This window comes from Galendromus occidentalis, unplaced genomic scaffold, assembly GCF_000255335.2.
Source record: "Galendromus occidentalis unplaced genomic scaffold, Mocc_1.1 scf7180000077450, whole genome shotgun sequence".
Taxonomy (NCBI): Eukaryota; Metazoa; Arthropoda; class Arachnida; order Mesostigmata; family Phytoseiidae; genus Galendromus; species Galendromus occidentalis.
This window is the reverse complement of record NW_003805438.1, coordinates 448,022-467,646: the sequence shown is the minus strand read 5'-3', so window position 1 is coordinate 467,646 and position 19,625 is coordinate 448,022. Positions and strand designations below refer to the sequence as shown.

General features: G+C 51.1%; 1 protein-coding gene across 1 annotated transcript; it reads right to left on the bottom strand.

Annotated features, from left to right (window-relative positions):
* Positions 1–6,190: 6,190 nt before the first annotated feature.
* On the bottom strand, positions 6,191–12,812 carry LOC100904420 (probable sodium/potassium/calcium exchanger CG1090). Its single transcript, XM_003743688.2, has 10 exons — positions 12,624–12,812; positions 10,325–10,482; positions 10,033–10,239; positions 9,762–9,862; positions 9,444–9,631; positions 8,798–8,940; positions 8,274–8,363; positions 7,515–7,793; positions 7,162–7,395; positions 6,191–7,011 (listed from the first exon to the last, which is right to left on the bottom strand). Exons 2-10 carry the CDS (start codon positions 10,473–10,475, stop codon positions 6,812–6,814), a joined length of 1,593 nt encoding a protein of 530 aa, XP_003743736.1. The 5' UTR covers positions 10,476–10,482; positions 12,624–12,812; the 3' UTR covers positions 6,191–6,811.
* Positions 12,813–19,625: the final 6,813 nt, after the last annotated feature.

Sequence of the window (19,625 nt, the reverse complement as noted above, 5' to 3'; positions counted from 1 at the left end):
AATTCATTTGGGAAGTGCGGAAACTCACCTCGATTGTTCCACGTCGAAGTTCGGGTGTCGATACGACGCCTCCGTCCCGAGCCGAGGCGTAAGCTCGTATTGACGAGGAGCAACGCCTCGATAGCCTTCATCGAAGCAATATCGACCGCTCGGGAAGCCATTGTATTGTTGCTCCGACACAGCGCAGAATAATGTCGACGCGTCATGCCATTCAAATTGCAGCCTGTCTGCTACAAGTTGCCTGCTCCCTGAACGGCATCGGGTCATCTGCACCGGCTAGCACTCAGAACTGGTGTCTATTTTCATATCTTCCTAGCAGCTTATAACAACACGCTTTGAGCTTAACTTCAGGTCGTCATGGAAAAGCGACAAGAGTCGTTTTCTACGATGATGTCTAGATAGCTAATAGATTTGGGTGGAAACATCCCGCAAATGTGAGAGCTCCCGAAGCTGGGAGCCTCGTACTCCAAAAATCTTATGGCTTCCTCCGAGGAACCGTGAGGTCTGAGAATCTGCTCCCCTCGGCGGGGAAGCTCCCATATCAGAATAGGGTCCTGTTTGAGATTTGTGCTGTGAGAAATCCTGATTAGATCTGCATGAATGAGTATGCGAGATGTCCATTCGGAGAAAATATGCGACTGTTCGGGGACGCTCAATAGCGCCGAGCAGGATAGCCGTATTGAACCATATCGCTTTTGTTCGGGAAACCGGGGAACCGGAACGGCGTCGATGGTTGTTCGAATGAGAACGCGCTCTGTGCTCCTGCTTTGAGCCCGAAGTCCGTGCCGAACTGAGATTCGAACATTGATTTATCCCCGTATTGGGTGTCGTAGATGGTCCCAGTCACACCATCGGAAATGTCGGGAGTCATGGTCAACTCTGAAAGGCCAAAGCTCCGGGAATGAGATTCGGTCGCTTATGTCCGAGGCACTCATGAGTTCCCCACCAGGGGTTTTCATCGGATCCATCGTTCGATCCCAGCTGGAGGCTCACCTCTTGGCGCGTTCATGAAACGACGTTTCCTGAGGAACTCTATGAATAGACAGGCGAAGGCTGATGCCCAGCCGATACCCAAGACCCATAGAGCTCCTTCTATGTGGGGTATTTCGACAATCCGTCTATCTCCACCGTAGACTTTCGGTTCCACGTTACATTCACTGTCGCGGGGCCAATGTTTCTGGACCCATGCAGCATACAGTCCTCTCTGGATGCATCGTCCGATCCTGCCGGTTTGAGAATTCACACAGATTAGTTTGAGGAAACTTACGTCGCTACGGGCCTTTTGAAAATACAGTGATACTCCTCCACACGGGATCACATCGGGACCAAGGCACCTCGGTCCGAGTTTGCGCTTGGTCTGGCGGGCATGAGTGATTTTGGCTTGAAAGCCTGATTCGGAACTCCGGATTCCGGACGATGAAGTCGCCGGTCCGATGATCCGGTGGTCCCATGAGCGGAGTTCTTTGTACTCCGTATCGCCCACCTTTCGTTGAAGCGGTGCATGTACGGAAAACCTTTCCGGACCGCGATGTGTGACGTATACTCGTAGAGGGGCTCCTTGGATACGTGGAAATCGCAGCGCTTATGGACTTGGAGTGAGCGGAGCATGTAATAGCGGAGATGGATCTCGTTATCGACGAGGGCTCGTTTTCCCCAACGGATCCGTTTGAGGACTTCTTGCTCGTTCTTCTTGTCGAACTCGCGGAACCGTTTGTACATCTCCCATTTGTGCAAGCCGCTTTCCTCCTGAATGTGAGGAATGTTTTGCTTTAACGGATATGAAAGCTCCTACATGACTGGGGTCCGAATTTAGCTGCTCCCCGCTCTCGAGCACCGTTCGATTTTCACCTGACACTAGGACATTCGATTCTAAGCAGAGGAAGATTCTCACCCCGAGAACTTGTTTGAATGCCGTTCCTCTCCAAGCACCCCAATCCATGGTGCGCCTATACGACACCAGCTGTGAAATGTATGAGACCGAGTATCTGGTTTTGGGGAATGTGAACTCCGCTACCATTTGTCCGGAATACGAAGTCATCGAGATGACAACAAACAACCACCAGAAGCTGATTAGCATCCGTCCAGACGAGGCCTCGGGCAGATGTACGCCACCTGAGAATTCACAAATCTGATGAGTCAGATGCGTCAAGGTCGCACGGATGCTACTCATGGTGGGGAAACCTCCGCGAAGTGATCGTCCTATTGGGGCTTAAGTCTCGGAGCTAACCTTGCTGGATGTAGGCACACCAAATGTACCAATAGCAGTTGAACATCTCGTTCAGACCTCCGGTCCGCTTCATTTCATTGTATTCGTAGAATTTGCTCGTCTTATGCAAGCACCAGAGCAGAGCGGGACACAATATCAGAGTCGCGAACGTACAGACCCAGGTCTGGAAAATTCAGAATCCCTCCATCAATCTACTCTCGAACGGAAGACGCCGGGAATAACGTTCTGACCTCCAGACTACTCACGTCCCAAGCGAACGGGAGGAAAAACAGGTACTTGTAGTCGATGTGAGGCCAGATGACCATGTATCGAACATACATTCCTTCGATGCCGGTGGAGAAGTCTACGATTTTTGACCGTTGCGGCGTGACCAAGAACGGGTAGAGCGCGACGTCGATCTCATCTCTAGCGATCTGCCCCATGAGACCACGGGTGAAGTTTCCGCTGGAATCGTGCATTCCAGGCTCCGGTTCCTTAGGGACCACCCATTTTATTCTGTGAGAGGTAGGACTACGATTTAGACACCGACGCAAGAGGAACATTCGAAAGCCTCAGCGGGGAATATGGCTTCGCGAGACTCACGTGAAGTTCATGTGCCAAGCGAAGACTTGAATCATGTCTCCGAGCGTCCCGTTCACTCTGAGAATCTCTCCGGTATCGCGTCCATTCTTATCTTTCTTGTATTCGATCATTGTTACCGGTGGGTACTGCAATAGATTCGATGCTTCGAGAGAGGAAATCGGGCGGTAAGAGAAACTATCCATGTAGCGCGACTATTAAACTGCTCGTGCTCACGTGGAAAACACCGATCCTGAGGACGGCGTTTTTACCGAAGCCGTTTTTGAATTCGGGCAGGAGATCCTCGTAGAAGCGGCTCTTGTCTTTGGGAATATCCTTCATGTATTTGACCCCGTTCGCGAGGCTCCAGTCCGCGACGTGGTCGAGTGAAGGTTTCGACAGCACCATTTTAAAGCGCCACATTTCGTACACGCTGCATAGCCCACACGTTGAGATCTTGCTCAAGATTTCCTGGTCGGAGAATTCAGCTCGTACACGAGATGGCTTGTCGCGCTACCTAGATATCAGTAAATCGCCGATCTATTCACATTCGAATGGATCGACTGACAACTTACCGCCATGTCTTTACGGATTGCGAGGTGCTGACTGTTGTCGCCGATTTTCCCTTTGAATGTGACCCCTCCGAGCCCACGCTTCAGGGCGAGTGTTCTGTACGCCTTCAAGCCTTCCTCCACGTGACAATGTCCCACCACCTATTGGGAAGAATGAGCAATTTCAATTGCAGAGGGATTTCGCGTTCCTCCAATCACGGGATGATGGATTCGGCTCATCACACTCCGCGAAACTCACCGGGCAGATTTTCTGCGCATGGTTTTTGCTTGGCGAGGAGTAGCATTTTGCCTTCTGGCTTCATGAGCGAGAGCAATTTGTTCCGGAAATTCGAGTCCACGGGATCCTTGAGGATGACGACAAACTCCCTCCAATGTTGCATGAGATTAATGTCGAAGTTGGCGCCCATTCGGAAAAGCTCGAGCACGTACTCTTGGCTCCCCATGACGATGAAACTGGTCGCTTTCAAGTCGTCTTTGTATAAGTTCAAGAACACCGTGGTATTTGAGATGTAGGTCTCGTTGCCCCGGATGAAGTGCATTTTCTCAAGCTGAAAATCCCGGAACAGTCGGCTCCTAAGCCTCGAGTCTCAAATCGACGAGCTGAGATCGAGCTCTCGTATACCGGACGCAAAATCGTGCTGTCAAATTACTCCCGGCTCTTATCGGGTTGAGCGACTCACTTTCCCAAGCGCAGCCGTTTGATTGTCCTGACAAACCCTCAGAGACGTGACCATGTTCAGCATCGGTTGTTTAATAATCTCGTATTTCCTCAGAAGCTGGAAGTTCGTTACCCAACCAACGCGGCTCACGGACTTCAAGATATCTGTTGCGAAGCTGTCCTCCCAATCTGTGGAAGGAAAGCTCCTATCACTATACTCTCCGGCGAGTATGCTCAGAGAGCCTTCCTGCGAAGTGCCATTTCCCTCGGTTCGCGCAAGAGCAAGTCAGGCACCCCTCATACGACGTAACTATGGATTCCTGGATGATTTCAGCCCCGGTTGCTCTCACCGTTCGGTTCCTCGATCAGCACGACTGTTTCTCTCCACCGTGTGAAGGCGATCGTGTTCGCAAGGTCCGCCAGGAGCGGGGCCACGTCTCCGGCAAAATTTGTAACGCGGAAATTTATGCCGAATTTCGTCGCGTGAGCATCGATGTGGAAGCGTCGACAGAATGCCGGGACGAAGGTTATCAGGTAGGTTTTACTCCCAATCTCAGCCAAAGAATGACTCCTGTCGCAACTCGTGGCCGTGATCAAAACGTCAAAAGTCCCCGCTTTATAGGACTTCACTGGGGGTAAGAAAGATGGGACCGTTGTTAGAAGCTCATCTAGGTATGAGAGTATTTGATTCAACGCCGAGTTTCTCGTGAGATCTGTGGCTCCCGCCGTCAATGAATCACCCTACGGAACTTACTGGCATCGGGGAGAGATTTGATGAATGTGGTTTTAACTCGGATCTTCACGTCCATGAAATGATCCAAGTGGGATTGTACTTCAGCTTCCGAAGTCAGAGACGCCTCGTCGATGAAGATTCCTGTTCGGAAAAAGATATCGAGACATCTCGGAAGCCTGAGCCAACATTAGCGCTGCTCGGGAACCCTGGAGAATATCCCCACCACCAGCCGAGCATTATCGACATTGACTCACGCTGATGATGACGCTCGTGGAAGTACTACGGTGAGGCCACGAAACACGTGAATATATAATACAGGGCAGCAATTTGGTACGGGAATCGCTGTAGACCTTACCGGCATTTATCTCGAAGAGGTACGCAGGTTTGAGAGTCGTCGGTTTGGCAGTTGCCGTCGTCGGTGGAGGAGTTTTCGGGGTCGACGGGTGTACTGTCGTGGTGCCAGCCGTGAACGCTATCGAGGTTCCGAGCGGAGGTCCATCCGAAGTTGACTCCGAAAGTTTCGAGGACACTCTCGTCACATCGGTGGCTTTTGAGGAGACTGGGTCTTCGGTACTGGCCGAATCAGCGATACACATCCGATAAACGCAAAAGCTCAAAATAACAACGAAGAGACAATGACGCGGTCGCACTTCCGACGCCATGGTTCCGAAACTCCTTGGTGGGTCGACGTGTACTTCACGATTTTGCCGTGTAGGCGCTTGAAAGGAAGGGAAATAGGCGTGCCTTCCGCGGAGGCGGGTCCCGCTCGCCAAACAAGAAAACATTCTCGAGCGGCGAGCCATCGATCCAAACCGCGAGTCGCTTTTCCATGGGCTACCTTCCCTTGCTTCCCCCCGCTGCTTGATGCTCGGGAAATGTTCCACGAAGAGGTTCCCATTCATGATTCGGATCTCGATTTTTCGCTCTTGGAAACAATAATATGTGTTCTGGTGGTTACTCGATAATGGCTTCGTGTATCGTGTATAAGGTTTCCTGAGGACCCGGAGAGGAACTCATTTCCCCCGATTCCTGCGCCCCGAACTCCTCGAGGGCTCGGAAAGGAGCCAATCGGAGATACGGCCCTGGACGCGGAACCCGCCAACCCCGCAATGCCAGCCGAACCCACGTCATCGTGGACGGAGCGGACTTTCCTAACATTCCAAAAAAATGATCCCACATGTTTCTCTTTTTTCTCCAATCCAAATCAGTGAGATAGTTGCATGTGCGATCCCAAGACTTGATGAAAAAACACGGGCGAATATTATTCTCTCATCATTTATTCCGGGATCCAGTTGCTCTTCACATGTTGTTGATGTCGTTGTTATAGAATTCGTTATAGACGTCTCGTTCTTCTAGTCTCACCAGGTCTTTTCAGTGACATGGTTTCACTGAGCAGGCTGTATTTGTCAGTTATAGCACAAACATTCATTTTAATGACTCTATACAATGTTTCGCACGAAAGTCGCAGTCACACAGTCCGCAAACAGCAAATAATAGCAGCCAGCATTTCACTCCATATCCAGCGACCGGATATCAGTAAAGAGCCGGGACAGTTCTAGAGCGCTCCTTCAGCTCCGAAGCCTTCGAGGCCATCAGGATCTGGCGCTCCCCTCCCAAGAAAGTTCACGATGCCGCGAGTACGCGATCGTCCGGAATGTCTCGCAGTGAAGCGTAAATACTACTTCGACTCTCGTCCGAGGACCTATACACGATGCTCTGGGGTTGGCGTCTGACGTTTCTCATCTATTTTCCTCGCGTGCGTCTCCCTCGTCGTCAGTGTCGTGCACTTTACTTCCTTAGTGATTGGATCTATTGGGACAGGTTCAACTCCTCTGCACACACACACGGTTCTAGAATGTCTTTTTCGTTGGCGATGATGTACACTAACACATCACAAAACACTCGTGGAAGGTGTGATACCTTCGATTGCCGCCGGGGAAGGGGCTCGAACCCGGCGTCGTCGTTGTTCAAGCGAACTCTGCGTCAGTTCACGGGACAATCATTTGTACGCTTTTCGCTGATTTCTGAACTCCTACGATTGTTTCTCCTCTCCCTGAGCGTTTCTAATAGTCGCTGCCGCATGAAGGTGGGTTGGAATCGTCGAACACATTCATCTGGTACATGCACGAGATCACCATGAAGATGAGATACCAAAGAAGAAGGACCACACCGTAGGTATTGTTCATCTTCCAGCGGGTGGCGTACGTCAAGGCTGGTACCAAGAAAACAGTGAACAGTACACACGCTGTCGAGTAGATCAAACCTGCAAGCGAAACTCTGGATTATTTACCGAACAACCCCCACCCGACAGGCTGGTTCGCAACCGTCTTCCGATTGTCCGCAAGCCCACTGAGCCCAATGAGTATCAAACACTCAGTCGGCGCAGAAGAGTCCACGATCTACATGAACCCACCTGAACTTTGCAATTCGACGGTGGTCCCTGGCTTGAAGACGGTCGTCTGGAGGAACCAAGGCAAGCCGAGACCAACTAAGACCTCGAAGATGTTCGTGCCCAAGACGTAGCAGACTGCCATGTCTCCGTAGCCCTTCCGCACCACAAGGACGGCAGCCATGATATCCGGCAGTGTAACCGAAATCGACAGGAAAGTCAGCCCGAGGACGCTGTCTGGGATTCCGAAGGTGTAACCTATAAAAAATAGGGTGTGAGTTTCGGAGCGAGCGCTCGCTTGGGGCTTCCCCGAAATTGCGGCAAAACTTGCGAGAAGGTGCAACATCCAGCAATGGCTCTGGTTGTGTTCGACGTACCGATGATGGCCATCATCCAGACCAAGATGTAGGAGAACGCAGCGATGAAACCACCGGACAGCAAGAACGTAACCATGTAGTACTTTTCATACTCGGGCTTCTTGCAGTTGGGGATCAGGAACGACAAAACGAAAGAGAATGGCTTCGTGATGACCAAGAAAATTTTCCTAGGAACATTCAAGTTCTCCCAGGCTTTAGGATCGATCATGGGCTCGTCGAGATTATTGCCTCCGTTGTGAGCGTTCATCGCGGCTTCGAGCTGCTTAACGACACTGGCGTCTGGGGAGAGATCCGGATTGTGAATACTGTGTATGATTCCCGCACACAAAGCACACTGGCATCGAGACGCGGATACGAGCGCTCCGGAACTGGCGCCTGCCGCGCATCACGCGAATTTCCAGGGCATCGCGGAGCCCTCTCTGTGTATCCTCATGAATTCACAGGTCCTGTCAGCTGGTGATACAAGGGTATGCAAGTTTCGATGGGTTATCCACCGCATCGTCGTCAATGCGCTTCGGCACAGCTGGACATTTGTATAGAGCATGTGTTCTGAATTATACTCCATGTGTGCGAAACTCCACCGCGTCGAAATCTGGCCCGTCGGCGATTCTAAAGTAAGGCTCTTTTGGAGCGCTTGGCTCCAGTCTACATTCTGCTTTTGGCACCTGTTGTCGATTCGATATCAATCGAATTCGAAGCGAGGCCAGTGTTCGAAATATCCGGAGCGGAACTCGTCATATTGAAAATCTGAACACCTACCGAGGTTTGACATGATGTTGCCGTTGTCCTTGAATGTCTTCATCTCGTTATCGCCATACTGGGTGTAACTCTGTACCGTGGTGATTTCGCCTGCAGAATTTTCAGGGGTGGAATGAGTACAGATATCTAGGCGCATGAGGTGAGCTGGAGTGTTGAAATGAAGCGTTCGACGCCCTGACAAGCTCTCTAATTCACTCAAACTCTCATTATCGGGGCCTGCTCGCCATAGGACGAACAAAGATATCGACATTGTTTCGATTTTCAATCCAAACACCTGTCACTTTTTCTACTCATTGAAGACCTCGACAATCTGCGACATATCCGAAACGAGTAGGCCCATGGTGTCAATCACGAAAGCTGGTCGAAAATGAACTCGATCTACAGCATGTTTTCGGTCTGAGCCTAGAAGACCTTCCCGACGCTCTAGACGCAATAAATCTAGCGTCGACATGCTGAGAACCTCGATACGGAGTTGCTTGTCAGTTCGCGCAAAACTTCGTGGATAAACTCACGGATCAACTCACTTCCATTGTTGTCCTTGGCCTGAATTGGGTCTTCCAGATCTTGAATTCCGGTCACATACTGGAAACACGCTTCGAGAGGTCTGTTGAAGGCCATCACCAAACCGTATATTATGTACGAGACAAGGCAGATGGTTGCTTCAATCCTACGATCCGGATAAAGTTGGTATTAAAGAGTTTTATTTCGATTCCTTGAATTTCAATAGCGACCCTTCCCTGAGTCATGAGAATGCTCTGAAGAATCACGGGCGAGACCCGGAAAGCGATTCCAAATGAGCGAACTAGAATTCTTCTATCCCCCCGGAGCGAGGAGTTATCGAATAATCTCGGTATCATTATTCTCTGCATCGAGTCGTACAAGCTCAGCTCAGAACACGAATGTCTACTGTCAAGGTAGTCTCTCGATGATTAGAGATCGCGTGCTTCCAATTACGCGAGGTCGCGTGAATTATCACATGATCGCTCCTTCCGAGAGCAGTGTCTCATAAGCAGGTGCGCAAGGTCACTACGGGCGCGAGCACAGAGCATGGGTTCTCGTAGAACCGAGAAACCTTCAGCGAGATCAAGGTTGATACAATGTTCCCCCTCCGACGCCCTTCCGAGACTTTGGCGCGGAATTCGGTAGGTTTTTCCGAAGGAGAAGACTCACCAGTCAATTTGGTTGTCCATGAGCGAACACAGAACGATCACCATGCAGAGTAGGAAGAAGAATGATGATCTATACAGGGGCCATGCGTGAATCTCAACAGTACGTTTCGCGAAGAGAGCGGCGATTGAGAGCACTCCAGCTGCGTTCAGGACCCCAGACCCCAGCGTCGTGGACAAACCGAGATCGTTCTGAAACACGTTCCGTTTTGCGCGTCTAATGATTCCTCGTTTTTTTTCCTTCTTTTTTCTTCCGTACTTCGGTTTCCACAATTATCCAGTGCTGCGCGGTATATTCGGTGCTGCGCTCTGAACCACCTACCTCCACAACATTGACCCCGATGACAGATGTAACCAGCGCGGGAATGGAACTGGCCGCTGCCATGAAAGTACCTCCTGCGACATCGGGATCGATTTCCAGATCTGATCACGGATGAATTTTTTTGATAATGGAACTCTCCGAATCAATCTGTCTTGAATTCAATGGCTATCTCGAATTCCGGAGATCGCTCTCCGAGCGGGATTTAGCGTTTCTTCTGAAGAGCCAGTGTTTGATCGTAACAGCCAGTCTACCCCCCTTGGTCATGACTCACAATTAATGAGGACGTGGAGCGCCGGTACGAAGTACTCCTTGCAGAGCACAGAGATGATGAGGACCATGGTGGTGGCCGTCGCGATGTGAACTATGACGCCTCCTTTGGCGCGCATTTCAGCATTGACCATCGGTCGCGGGAATTCCTCGATCGCGGCAGGCCCACACTTGACTTCAGTACCATTGATGATGATCGTATGGCTGTGATCTGGCGATTCGATCAATTAGGCTCAGTCCGTAAGAGCTCGAGTAAGTATACGCTCGGAGCGATCGGTTCGAGCGATGCAACTTACGTCTGGGCTTGACGTGGATAGTGACATTGTCTGATTCTTGGAGCGTCTCGGTGACGGTTTCTTCCAACGCTTCATGCTTAGCGGCTGCTAATAGCGGTGATATCAAACAGGCGAAATAAATTACTAGAACGCAAGTTTTATGCGTCTTCATCCCGGCTCTGTAATAGAAGGAACTGGAGCTTAGATCTCCTCAGGAGAAATGACACGCTATCGCCACAGACCTCGGTCGAGCTATCAAGCAGTACGGCGCGCCTTCACTCCGGAATTACGCACGTGGTGTCCCATTCACCCTAGTGCTTATTATCTCGCTTTCCTCGCCGCGCGTGGGTCTTTTCCCAGAGTGGAAATGAATTTAGGGAATTCTATCGGGTCCCCACTGTCTGAGTCTGACTCTCGATTCTGGGCTGGCCGACCTTTCATTCCTCGGAGATCCATGATGCCTAAATCCTCTCGGAGGAAGGAGCGGAGGGAAGGGAGGTTCGTCAGCTGGCTGGTCAGGAACGGATAAGCCCAAAAACTTACGATTCGGGGAAATGGGATCATCCACAGAGTTCAAATGGAATTTCTGGTGCTAGCAGGGGTAGGGGGGGGGGGGGGCGAGAACGAACACTCACTTCAAAGAGGTCTTTGATAATCACTCAAAATAACGATAATCCCAAGCAGGCGCGAGTTTGCATCTGAAGTCATGGCACGCCAAAAAACGATTCTAATCGCTTTTTTCCGGTGGCCAGACTCCTCCGCGACAACGCGTCCCGTGCAAAACCTTGTATTCCACCGTCCTTGAGTAGACACCTTTGTAAATCGGCAGCGACGAAATTTCAATCACTTCGAGAGCACATCAAGCAAACATCGACCGGGCCGAACCGAGTCACAACAGTTCGAGCAAACAAAAGAATGAATTTTACTGGCTTGACAATCGCACCACTCTGTCACCTGCGAATCCTCACAAAAGGAGCACACGTCCACGTTGGCTATCCACGACTACTCGCCACATCGGGACCTTAGGTTTTTACTTCTTTTTCGACTTTCCCCTCGTCAAATTTATGAAATCGAGCGAGAACGTATTCCCGCCGCGAGCGATCTGAACGAGAAGCGGGGTGGACGACGGACGGCAGCGCAAACCTTACGTACGGGATCGGCTGAGCACGGAAATTTTAAACTGAGTGAAGACGACAAACGGGCTGAGTGAGCACCGCGAACTTAGAAGTTTATGCAAAGGCTTCCGTCACTGGATGTCTGATATTTCTATGACGTAGAGGCCGATACATCGCGGTTTGTAAAGCTTCCGCCGCTCGACCGATGATGACACATGCAGTCTACTCTAGGACGGACTAGAATTCTCCACAGCAATTCCTGCCGATCTACCACTTTCAGCCTTATCTACAGCCTCGGCAGCATGGCGTCAACGAGATCCGGCGAAGAGCGCTAGTCCCAAGGTTCGTTCGACCCTCGGGGAGCGGAGCGAAAAGCTCCATTACTGACGCTATATTACTTCGAAAACTCAGAACCTTCCATTAAAACGGCCCCGGCAGAAGTTCTTCACGTGACCCGCTACGACAGCGTCGAGGCCCTCTGCGGAGGTCAAACCTAAAGGACCTCTTGTCGTAGCTTCCAGCATCACTCTACGGCTCGAAATCCGAAAGAATGAGAAAAAGGTGTTCCCTCCCATTAGTTCCGGAGTCCGGAGTCCTCACAAGGACCTTTGACCCCCCGGAGAAATTCCGGTAGAGACAGGAACACCCTTGCGGAGTCTGAGTCTCCTCGAGAGACGCGTTCGAGAATTTGTGTTCTCGATGGCGAGCTGGGTATAGCGCGGTCCGACTATAAACCTGAATCCGCACTGAATAATAAACATGCGCGTCCAAAGAAAACTACCGGTAGGACAGATCCGGAAGACAGCACACGGGACGCTTCCACCGCCACTGCCGCACAAGAAGTCGACGCTTCCGATCTTGAGTCGAGATCTTCGAACTAGTGTGAACGTCGAATAAATCTTAAATAACGTAAAGCGTAACTTAAGACTACCCGACTCCCTCTCTCCGTTCCTCTCGACCCGATACGAATGGATTAGACGTCGGAGTCCGAGGCGCTCGGGAAACGTACTCTCAATGGATAGGTTTCATGGGTCTCGGTGAGTATGCGACCAGAAGGACGATCCCATAGGCCGAATGAAGGAGCTCAAAGGTGGAATGAGAGGATCACGATCGAATGCAGAAATTATGATTCGAGGAAGAGCAGAAATCTGGCGGCTGGCGTACTCCGAACGACAGACAATGGACGACGAATGCGCGCAACGAACCTTTGGCTGCGACGAACCAATAGAAGACGTCAGAACTGTTCAGACCGGAGCGAAGATCCTGGTACCGAGGGTTAACAAACGGAATCCGCACCGAGAGGGTTTGATAAGCTAGACTGAGCCTACTATGTCGACACTACAAGAATGTTTGTGCTGGCCTGGCTGCGATTGAGCCGACTATGGTCCTCCGCGAATGGCAGAGCACATGTCACTTGCGGAGAAAGGAGAGGAGGTCAAGATGCAGTCTCACAACTGACAATTTCATGTGATTCGCGTGCTTGCAAACCATGTTAACCTCCGACCGACTCGGGAGCTCGACGTCACCCACGCGTACACCACTCGATGCTACTCGGAACCACAACGTCCCATGAGAATGAATGAAACTCACGCCGTCGGAGCCGGAACATCAGAGCTCCGACGCCATCGAGTTCATCGTCGAGAGCGAAGTTTCGGGCTGAGGGCTTGATCGGGGCCGAATGCGGTGGGTCGGCTCCAAACGTTTGATATCGGATCATCCCAGAGAGGAATCCTCCGAAGACTTACTTGTGATTGGCCGTGGACTCGCATCACTTGGGAGCTGAGCCACGTTTCCCAGAGTTTACTCGTCACAGCTCGTCTCAAAAAAAGAAAGAAAAACATGAGGCCAATCAGGCGAAAGTTTTCGATGTCTCGGCGGGACGAGCCGCGAAATCTGAGTTGCGCGGAGGGATCGAGCCGGGGGAAGAGTTACTGTAGATTTTGACTTGTTTTTTTCTAGTGCCGGAGGGAACCACGCTGGGCAGGATTCATATGAAATGCAAAGCAAGGTCCTCGATGCCCCATGACGGTCTGAAGCAAGACGAACATATGACTCTAATCGGATACCGTGGTCGACTGTTAGTTTTCCCGTGACTGGCATCTCATGACGTTTTCCCACATGTGCGCAAAACGGCGTCCGTCTCATTGAATTGTGGCGCTGCGATTATTTTACGGAGATTGATACTCTCAAATATATTGCTTGTGGGGAACCGGTCTGCGAACTTATCAACATTCGAGTGTCTGCTCCCGGAGCAGAAACATCGTTCCAAGAAGAATTGGGCAGAGCTCGCCATATCCCAGACCTCGCTCGCGTCCGGACTCCGAACTCACGATCCGTGTTCTCGAAAATATTTTCCAGGAGCATTCCATGCCTGTGATGTGACATTCTAGATTCTAGAAGATACTTGGAGGAATGGCCCATTGAATTTCAGTTCCGTTTCCATGAGTCTTCGAGTTCAGGATAAATTCGATACTTGCGGTCGCGGGAGACGGCCGTGCTCGTTAAGTTGCCTGACTTCGATAAGGTAAGCGACCTTCGACGAGCGTCAACCGAGTCCAAGTATGTAGGAGCTCGAGTGTCCGTATGACTCGTCGTGCGTCTAGACGCCGTGCTGCCGTCTTCTTTAGCGAATGAACTTATGGATAGTCCTGAAAATCGATTGTAGCGCTTGGGATGACTTCTCTATAAATGGCAGATGTCCTTTTCAATTCACCGACCCGCAATGACGGTCTATGACGTGATGGTCACGTTGGACAAAGGCAAAGCGTGAAAACTTTCGATTACCCACTGCCCACAATGAGAGCGAGCCGACCGAAAATCTCCGATTCCGGAGAGTTGCTTCTCTTTCGGTCGAAGCACTCTTCCATGACGATCGTTGAAGGCAGCGTCCGTATGCCGGCAGAGTATTCTCTCAATTTATCCGTCCGATGGGGTCGATCAGGACCTTGAACTCGTCTGTGTCCCCTCTGGGATTTTGGCGAAACGAGACTCATAGAGAGACATCTTCAGCTAGCTCAGGATCCAGGTTGTTGTTGTTGAGTTTAGCCTGTAATCCAAGGCTTTACGGGTGACTTTTGACGACATACGTGTCACTTATCCTCCACTAATCTATCTTCTCCTGTGATTACCGGTGGATAGAGGCGTCGTAAAAGTTTTATAGTTCATGGACTTTACAAGTCAGCGCCACCGAGAAGCTTAACGAGAAAATATTATTAATCCGAGCGACAAACAAAGACGGTCCGAGAGGAAAAAGAGCTGCCAAAAAATTGTTCCGCGTACCGCATGCATTCATCGATCTACAAGGTTTATGCGTCTGCCCTTTACTTTTCTCAGCCCCGCAGAGGAAGAAGGAGAAGCCGCGATGCCAGTCGCGTTTCAAGAGCAAACAATGCGACAAGGCGGCTGAGAAGCGCAAAGCACATGTCGGAACATCCATGACCGACCGACACGCTCCTGCTCGCCATCGATCGCACGAGAAAAGCCCCGCTAGTATCCGATTCTACGTCCTCCATAGATGTTATCGCAAGAATGGAGAAAGACGCTCAGACATAGGCAGATCGGAGGCTCAGATACAGCGTCGAAGATTCCGAGCCGCTTCGAATCTGCACGCACATGGCATGCATTATGTCTCATTCGACTCCGAAGTCCCGTAGGATCCTAGTTCGAGATCTCGAAGCGAATGGGAGGTCCGGCTCGGCGACGCACGTCCCTACTCAATTACTTGGCGCGCAATCCTCGGGCACCGATGCTGAAGTCTCCTGAGAGAGTCTCAAGCGACCTGACACGGTCTCAAGGACGTCTCATGCGAAGCTACCGATCCAGCCTTGCGTAGCCGTTCATCAGTTTCTGGAGTCCTCCTCTCCGCGAGCTGAAAGACAAGATGAGAGAAATCGGGATTCTGAATCCCATCTGATCGACTTTTCTCGTCCGACCAAAACTTCAGGGGTGATAAGTCCGACGCCCACTGACGCAGATACGGCGCAGTCGCTGACAGAGTCCTAGCAATGAGGTTTCCTGTGTCTCCGAATATCTCTGGACACGGGGGAAAGTCGCCGGGTAATTTTCCTTCGGGACGGTATCCGGGTGAGATTCCAAGGGCATCGGAATTCGCGTCCGGAATGATAGCGTCGTGGATCGTGACATTATCGAAGTCTCGCGTGTCCATCGATGACGAAGGAATTCGAAGAAATCTTTTGGAGTCGAATAAGAAAGATTGCGTCGAGCGGGGGGCGGCGCGGCACCATGAAAGAGATGCTTTCGTCGGATGTGATTCGATCGACGATTCATCCTCCAATTTTCACCTCGGTGTATTTTCTTTGCGGTGGTTTGGCCGAATATGGCATCAAACGCGATGTCGGCTCTTGCATTTGATTGAAACGACATGCGTGGGGAGAGGGGCTGTCACCCCGCGATAATTTAGCTCCCGATCCCGTGAGGGAAGCATCGGAATTTCTCCCCGATATTCAAAATCAAGTTCAGAAAGCTCTAGATCTACGCAAGATGAATATTTCTGGAGATCAGTGCCAGTCTTCCGTATCGGAACTCAGAGCGCTGAATATGATCTGCTGTGACGTCATTGAAAGCGTCGCGTCGGCGAAGCGCCCACCCCTCCGTTTCAGAATTGATGACACTACGATAACTTAGTCTGCTAGTCGGGAGACTTCCCTTAACGAGGAGAGCCGTGAAGTGGATTGGAATTTCGCGTGTCCATCGATTGTGTTGGCCCGGCGGCCGCTGTCGAAATTGTCAGAGAGCGTACCGGCCTTCCGACGCGTATGCCGATGTCCTGCCGCCTTCCAGAGAATTATTATGTCCCGGAGGAGTCGGTACGACAATCCATTCCAGCGAGGGGATTACCAGCGGTTCGAAGCCTCGCGATCGGGACACGATACAAAGTCGAAGTCCGTCGAGCTCATTTCCGTTGGCCTTCGACGATGAATAGTTGAGTGGCAACTTTCACAAAAGAAGACATTTGCCCGTCCCGCCCCGATTATCGTTTTCGCTTGACGGGCGGACCCCGAGGATTCCTTTTTGGCATGATTGCCACGGATAGAATGAAATTGCGCGATTCGCAAGGGTAGCGCCCGCAATCGGTTATCTTAGACTCCCATGGAAATATAATGATTATTTTACTTGGGCCGGAGCAACAGACGGATTGGTAAAAACTAGGATTGGGAGCGAAAAGTGCTTGTCTGTGACGTTCGGAGCAGAAAGTAGTGTCGTAGCGTCGTAAAGCTGCTTACGCTAGAACAGCGACGTCACCTCATTCAAAACAGACCCGGTAGCTATCGTACCCTCCTGGTCAATGGGTATTTCGAGAGAGTAAACACATCCGATACTGTGAGTCCGAATGATCTGTGGAGTCGGTGAGCTCATTCCGATCTCAAAGGAATGTGAACTCGATCTTGAAAGCAGAATGACGTTTCTGAGCGACAGCCTCGCAGACGATGAAGTCGGCCATCCCTCTACAGTGTGTTGGGCACTGACGGGAGTCCGCTCTCTCATGTTTTTGAGCTGCCATACCGTCTCGTCGAAATGCCCAACCGCTTCCCGAATCAGTACTGACATTGGTCGTCGGATCAACTAGAGGGTTCCCGGCGATCCGGTCCCCGGTCACCCTCGGATCCGAGGACTTCCACCAGGGGATGTGGACAGGGGTCTTGAGCAGAACTCTGAAATCGACGATACATTCTTCCTAGACGGCAGTAAATACCGTAATTCCACGAGCTGTGCTGGGAGCTCTTGCGGACGCTCGTTGTTCCGATGGGATTTTACTGCGGCGATGAATGATCTCCAGCGTTCTGGGAAAACCTCAATGCGAACGGTATTCACAGCGATACCGTCGAATATCCTCGGCGAGCAGCTCGAAATGCTCCCGATGCTAGTCTCTCAATCACCAATCATGAGTTGAGGGATAGTCACCATCCTCCATCGAAGTTCCGCGATATCGAAGCCGGTCCCCTTGAGAGCCTGCGACATTTCCTGCCGTCGCGGCAATGCTTTGCGAGCACTCAGAGTTGCTGCTGTGTCTACACGAATACTCGGGAAGTTTACATTTGGATAGATGAATGCGTCTGGATGTCGCGAGGGACGCCCTCCCGTGAATCAGCCTGCCACTGTCGACCGGCATTTGAGCAACCCTCGCCAGAGCCGCGAGGAGATTCGCTCCATTGCAAGGAGAGAACAGAGATTGTGTGATTTCGAGTCGTCTACTATGTATCGCCGTTGAGGGGTTCGGAAGCGGTCATTCCCGAGTAGTCGTAACTGCCTTGGCTGCGGTGACCAAGTCGTAGACCACCGACGAACTTTGCCATCAAGGTCGAGATGAAATTTAGGGAGTTTCCGATCCAGAGAAAATAAGAGAAACGGCGTCAAGAGGGAACAGTGGGACAGATGGCCCTCAAGAGGGGTCGAGCTCGGGACACGTTAACCGAACACGAAATCAGAGAGGGGCGGCCATCGCGTTGCGCGGTAAGCCACCGGTTCGACAATGAGGTGTCATCGCTGAGCTGGGCTGGTTAGATCATGGAGCATGATCGACCTTTCTCACGAATCCCTCCGATTTTCTGTGAGAAAGTCGCATAAGGTACACATCCTGTATTTGACTTTCAAATCCGCAGTAATTTGACTCTTCTTAAGCGGCAGGTGCATAGGCGCAAGCTACTTCTCAAGATATCGATGGGAGCCGAGCCTTCATATGCCTACAAATGGGGGCCTTGAGTTTTTAATGCCACGAGCTCGGTAACCGTGAGCCTTGATCCAAATTAAGCCCGTGGCGGCTCGTACGGAGACCTTTCGTAGCTCAAAAAGTCGATAAACGAGATATATTATCACTGAATAATAATATCTCTAAGAGGGAGGGCGGAATGCAGGGAGAAACGGTCGATCGACCTTCCTCACTCGACGGACCGATGGAGGCGCGGGTCCGGCTCATTGAATTGAAGGGAAGGTGTCTCTTCTCCATAGCATCAATACTGAGCGCGGACGACTCATCCTCTGCTGACCGCAAGCCCACTCGGGAAAACTTACACCCTTAGCGCTCTCGGAGAACGCTCATAGGAGATCATGGGAAGTCGTCATCGATGGAGAAGGTGTTCGGACTTTCTGATGCGATGAGAATATTAATTCTTCTTGGTTTCGATGTAGGTAATTGATTGGTGGAATAAAGGAAGAATCTCTATCTTGGCTGTTCTCCCGAGGGATTTGAGATCGACTGTTTCTGGCCACAATGGATGAAGGAGTCGACCCGAAGTACGTTGGTTGTTTCAGACGGCTGAGCTTTCCGAACTCTCTCAAGCTCCGATCTTCAACTCCCCATCAAGAGTGGGAGGTTGATGAATGGAACGTACCTATCAGTCTCGAATCCATCTTCCTGACACGGAAACTCCTCGACGATTTCAATGGAATAAGATAGAGGAGCGAGTGGCTAGGAGAATTCTTTAGCCCTAATACAGAGAAAATCTCCCAGGGGAGGATGCCCCGCCCATCACTTTTGCTGCAATTTCTTCACACGCGGACATTGGGTCATTCGGGGAAGATCGACCACTGGAGCCGGAATTTGCAACGCTTCCCGACATTCAGCTCTAAACCGAACGCAGCGAGTGGTTTTTTTCGAGTCGACGTTGTGATGAAATTGATAGGAATCGTGACGAATATCGTGTGGCTTCAGCTGTTCCACCGAGAAGTTTGCTGCCAAATAGCCGCTAGGCAAACCACAGCACATTCTGTCGATTAGTTGCATCATTCAAATCGCTCCAACTCGAGATCTTTTCGAGATAACGTCGGACCAAGACCGCCAGCCTTGACTTTTCACCAGAAGACGACTCCCGCGCTTCCTCTGCGTCGGCTTCGCTTGGAGAAGTGACACACTCCCGTGGACGACAATCTCGAAACACCTCCGATTCCCGCGATCAGGAGCCGGTGACAACGGACGAGCCTGTGGGTGATTTGACAGAACGGCGACTGTGGAAATAAAATCAGCTACAACGTCGCGAGGTGTTACGCGTTCCCCGCCCGGAAATCATATCAGAGCGTGCTCCCGCCGGGTCGTGCAAGCGTGGCCCGAGAGATGATGTGTTTGTTATTGGAACGTAACTTCTTCTTGGAGAGAAGGAAACACCATGAATCCGTCGCGGCTCTCTCAAAAAGCTCATGAGTTGTGACTCTTGATGTGTTCTAAAATCCAAACATTCGACCTCATTGCCGTC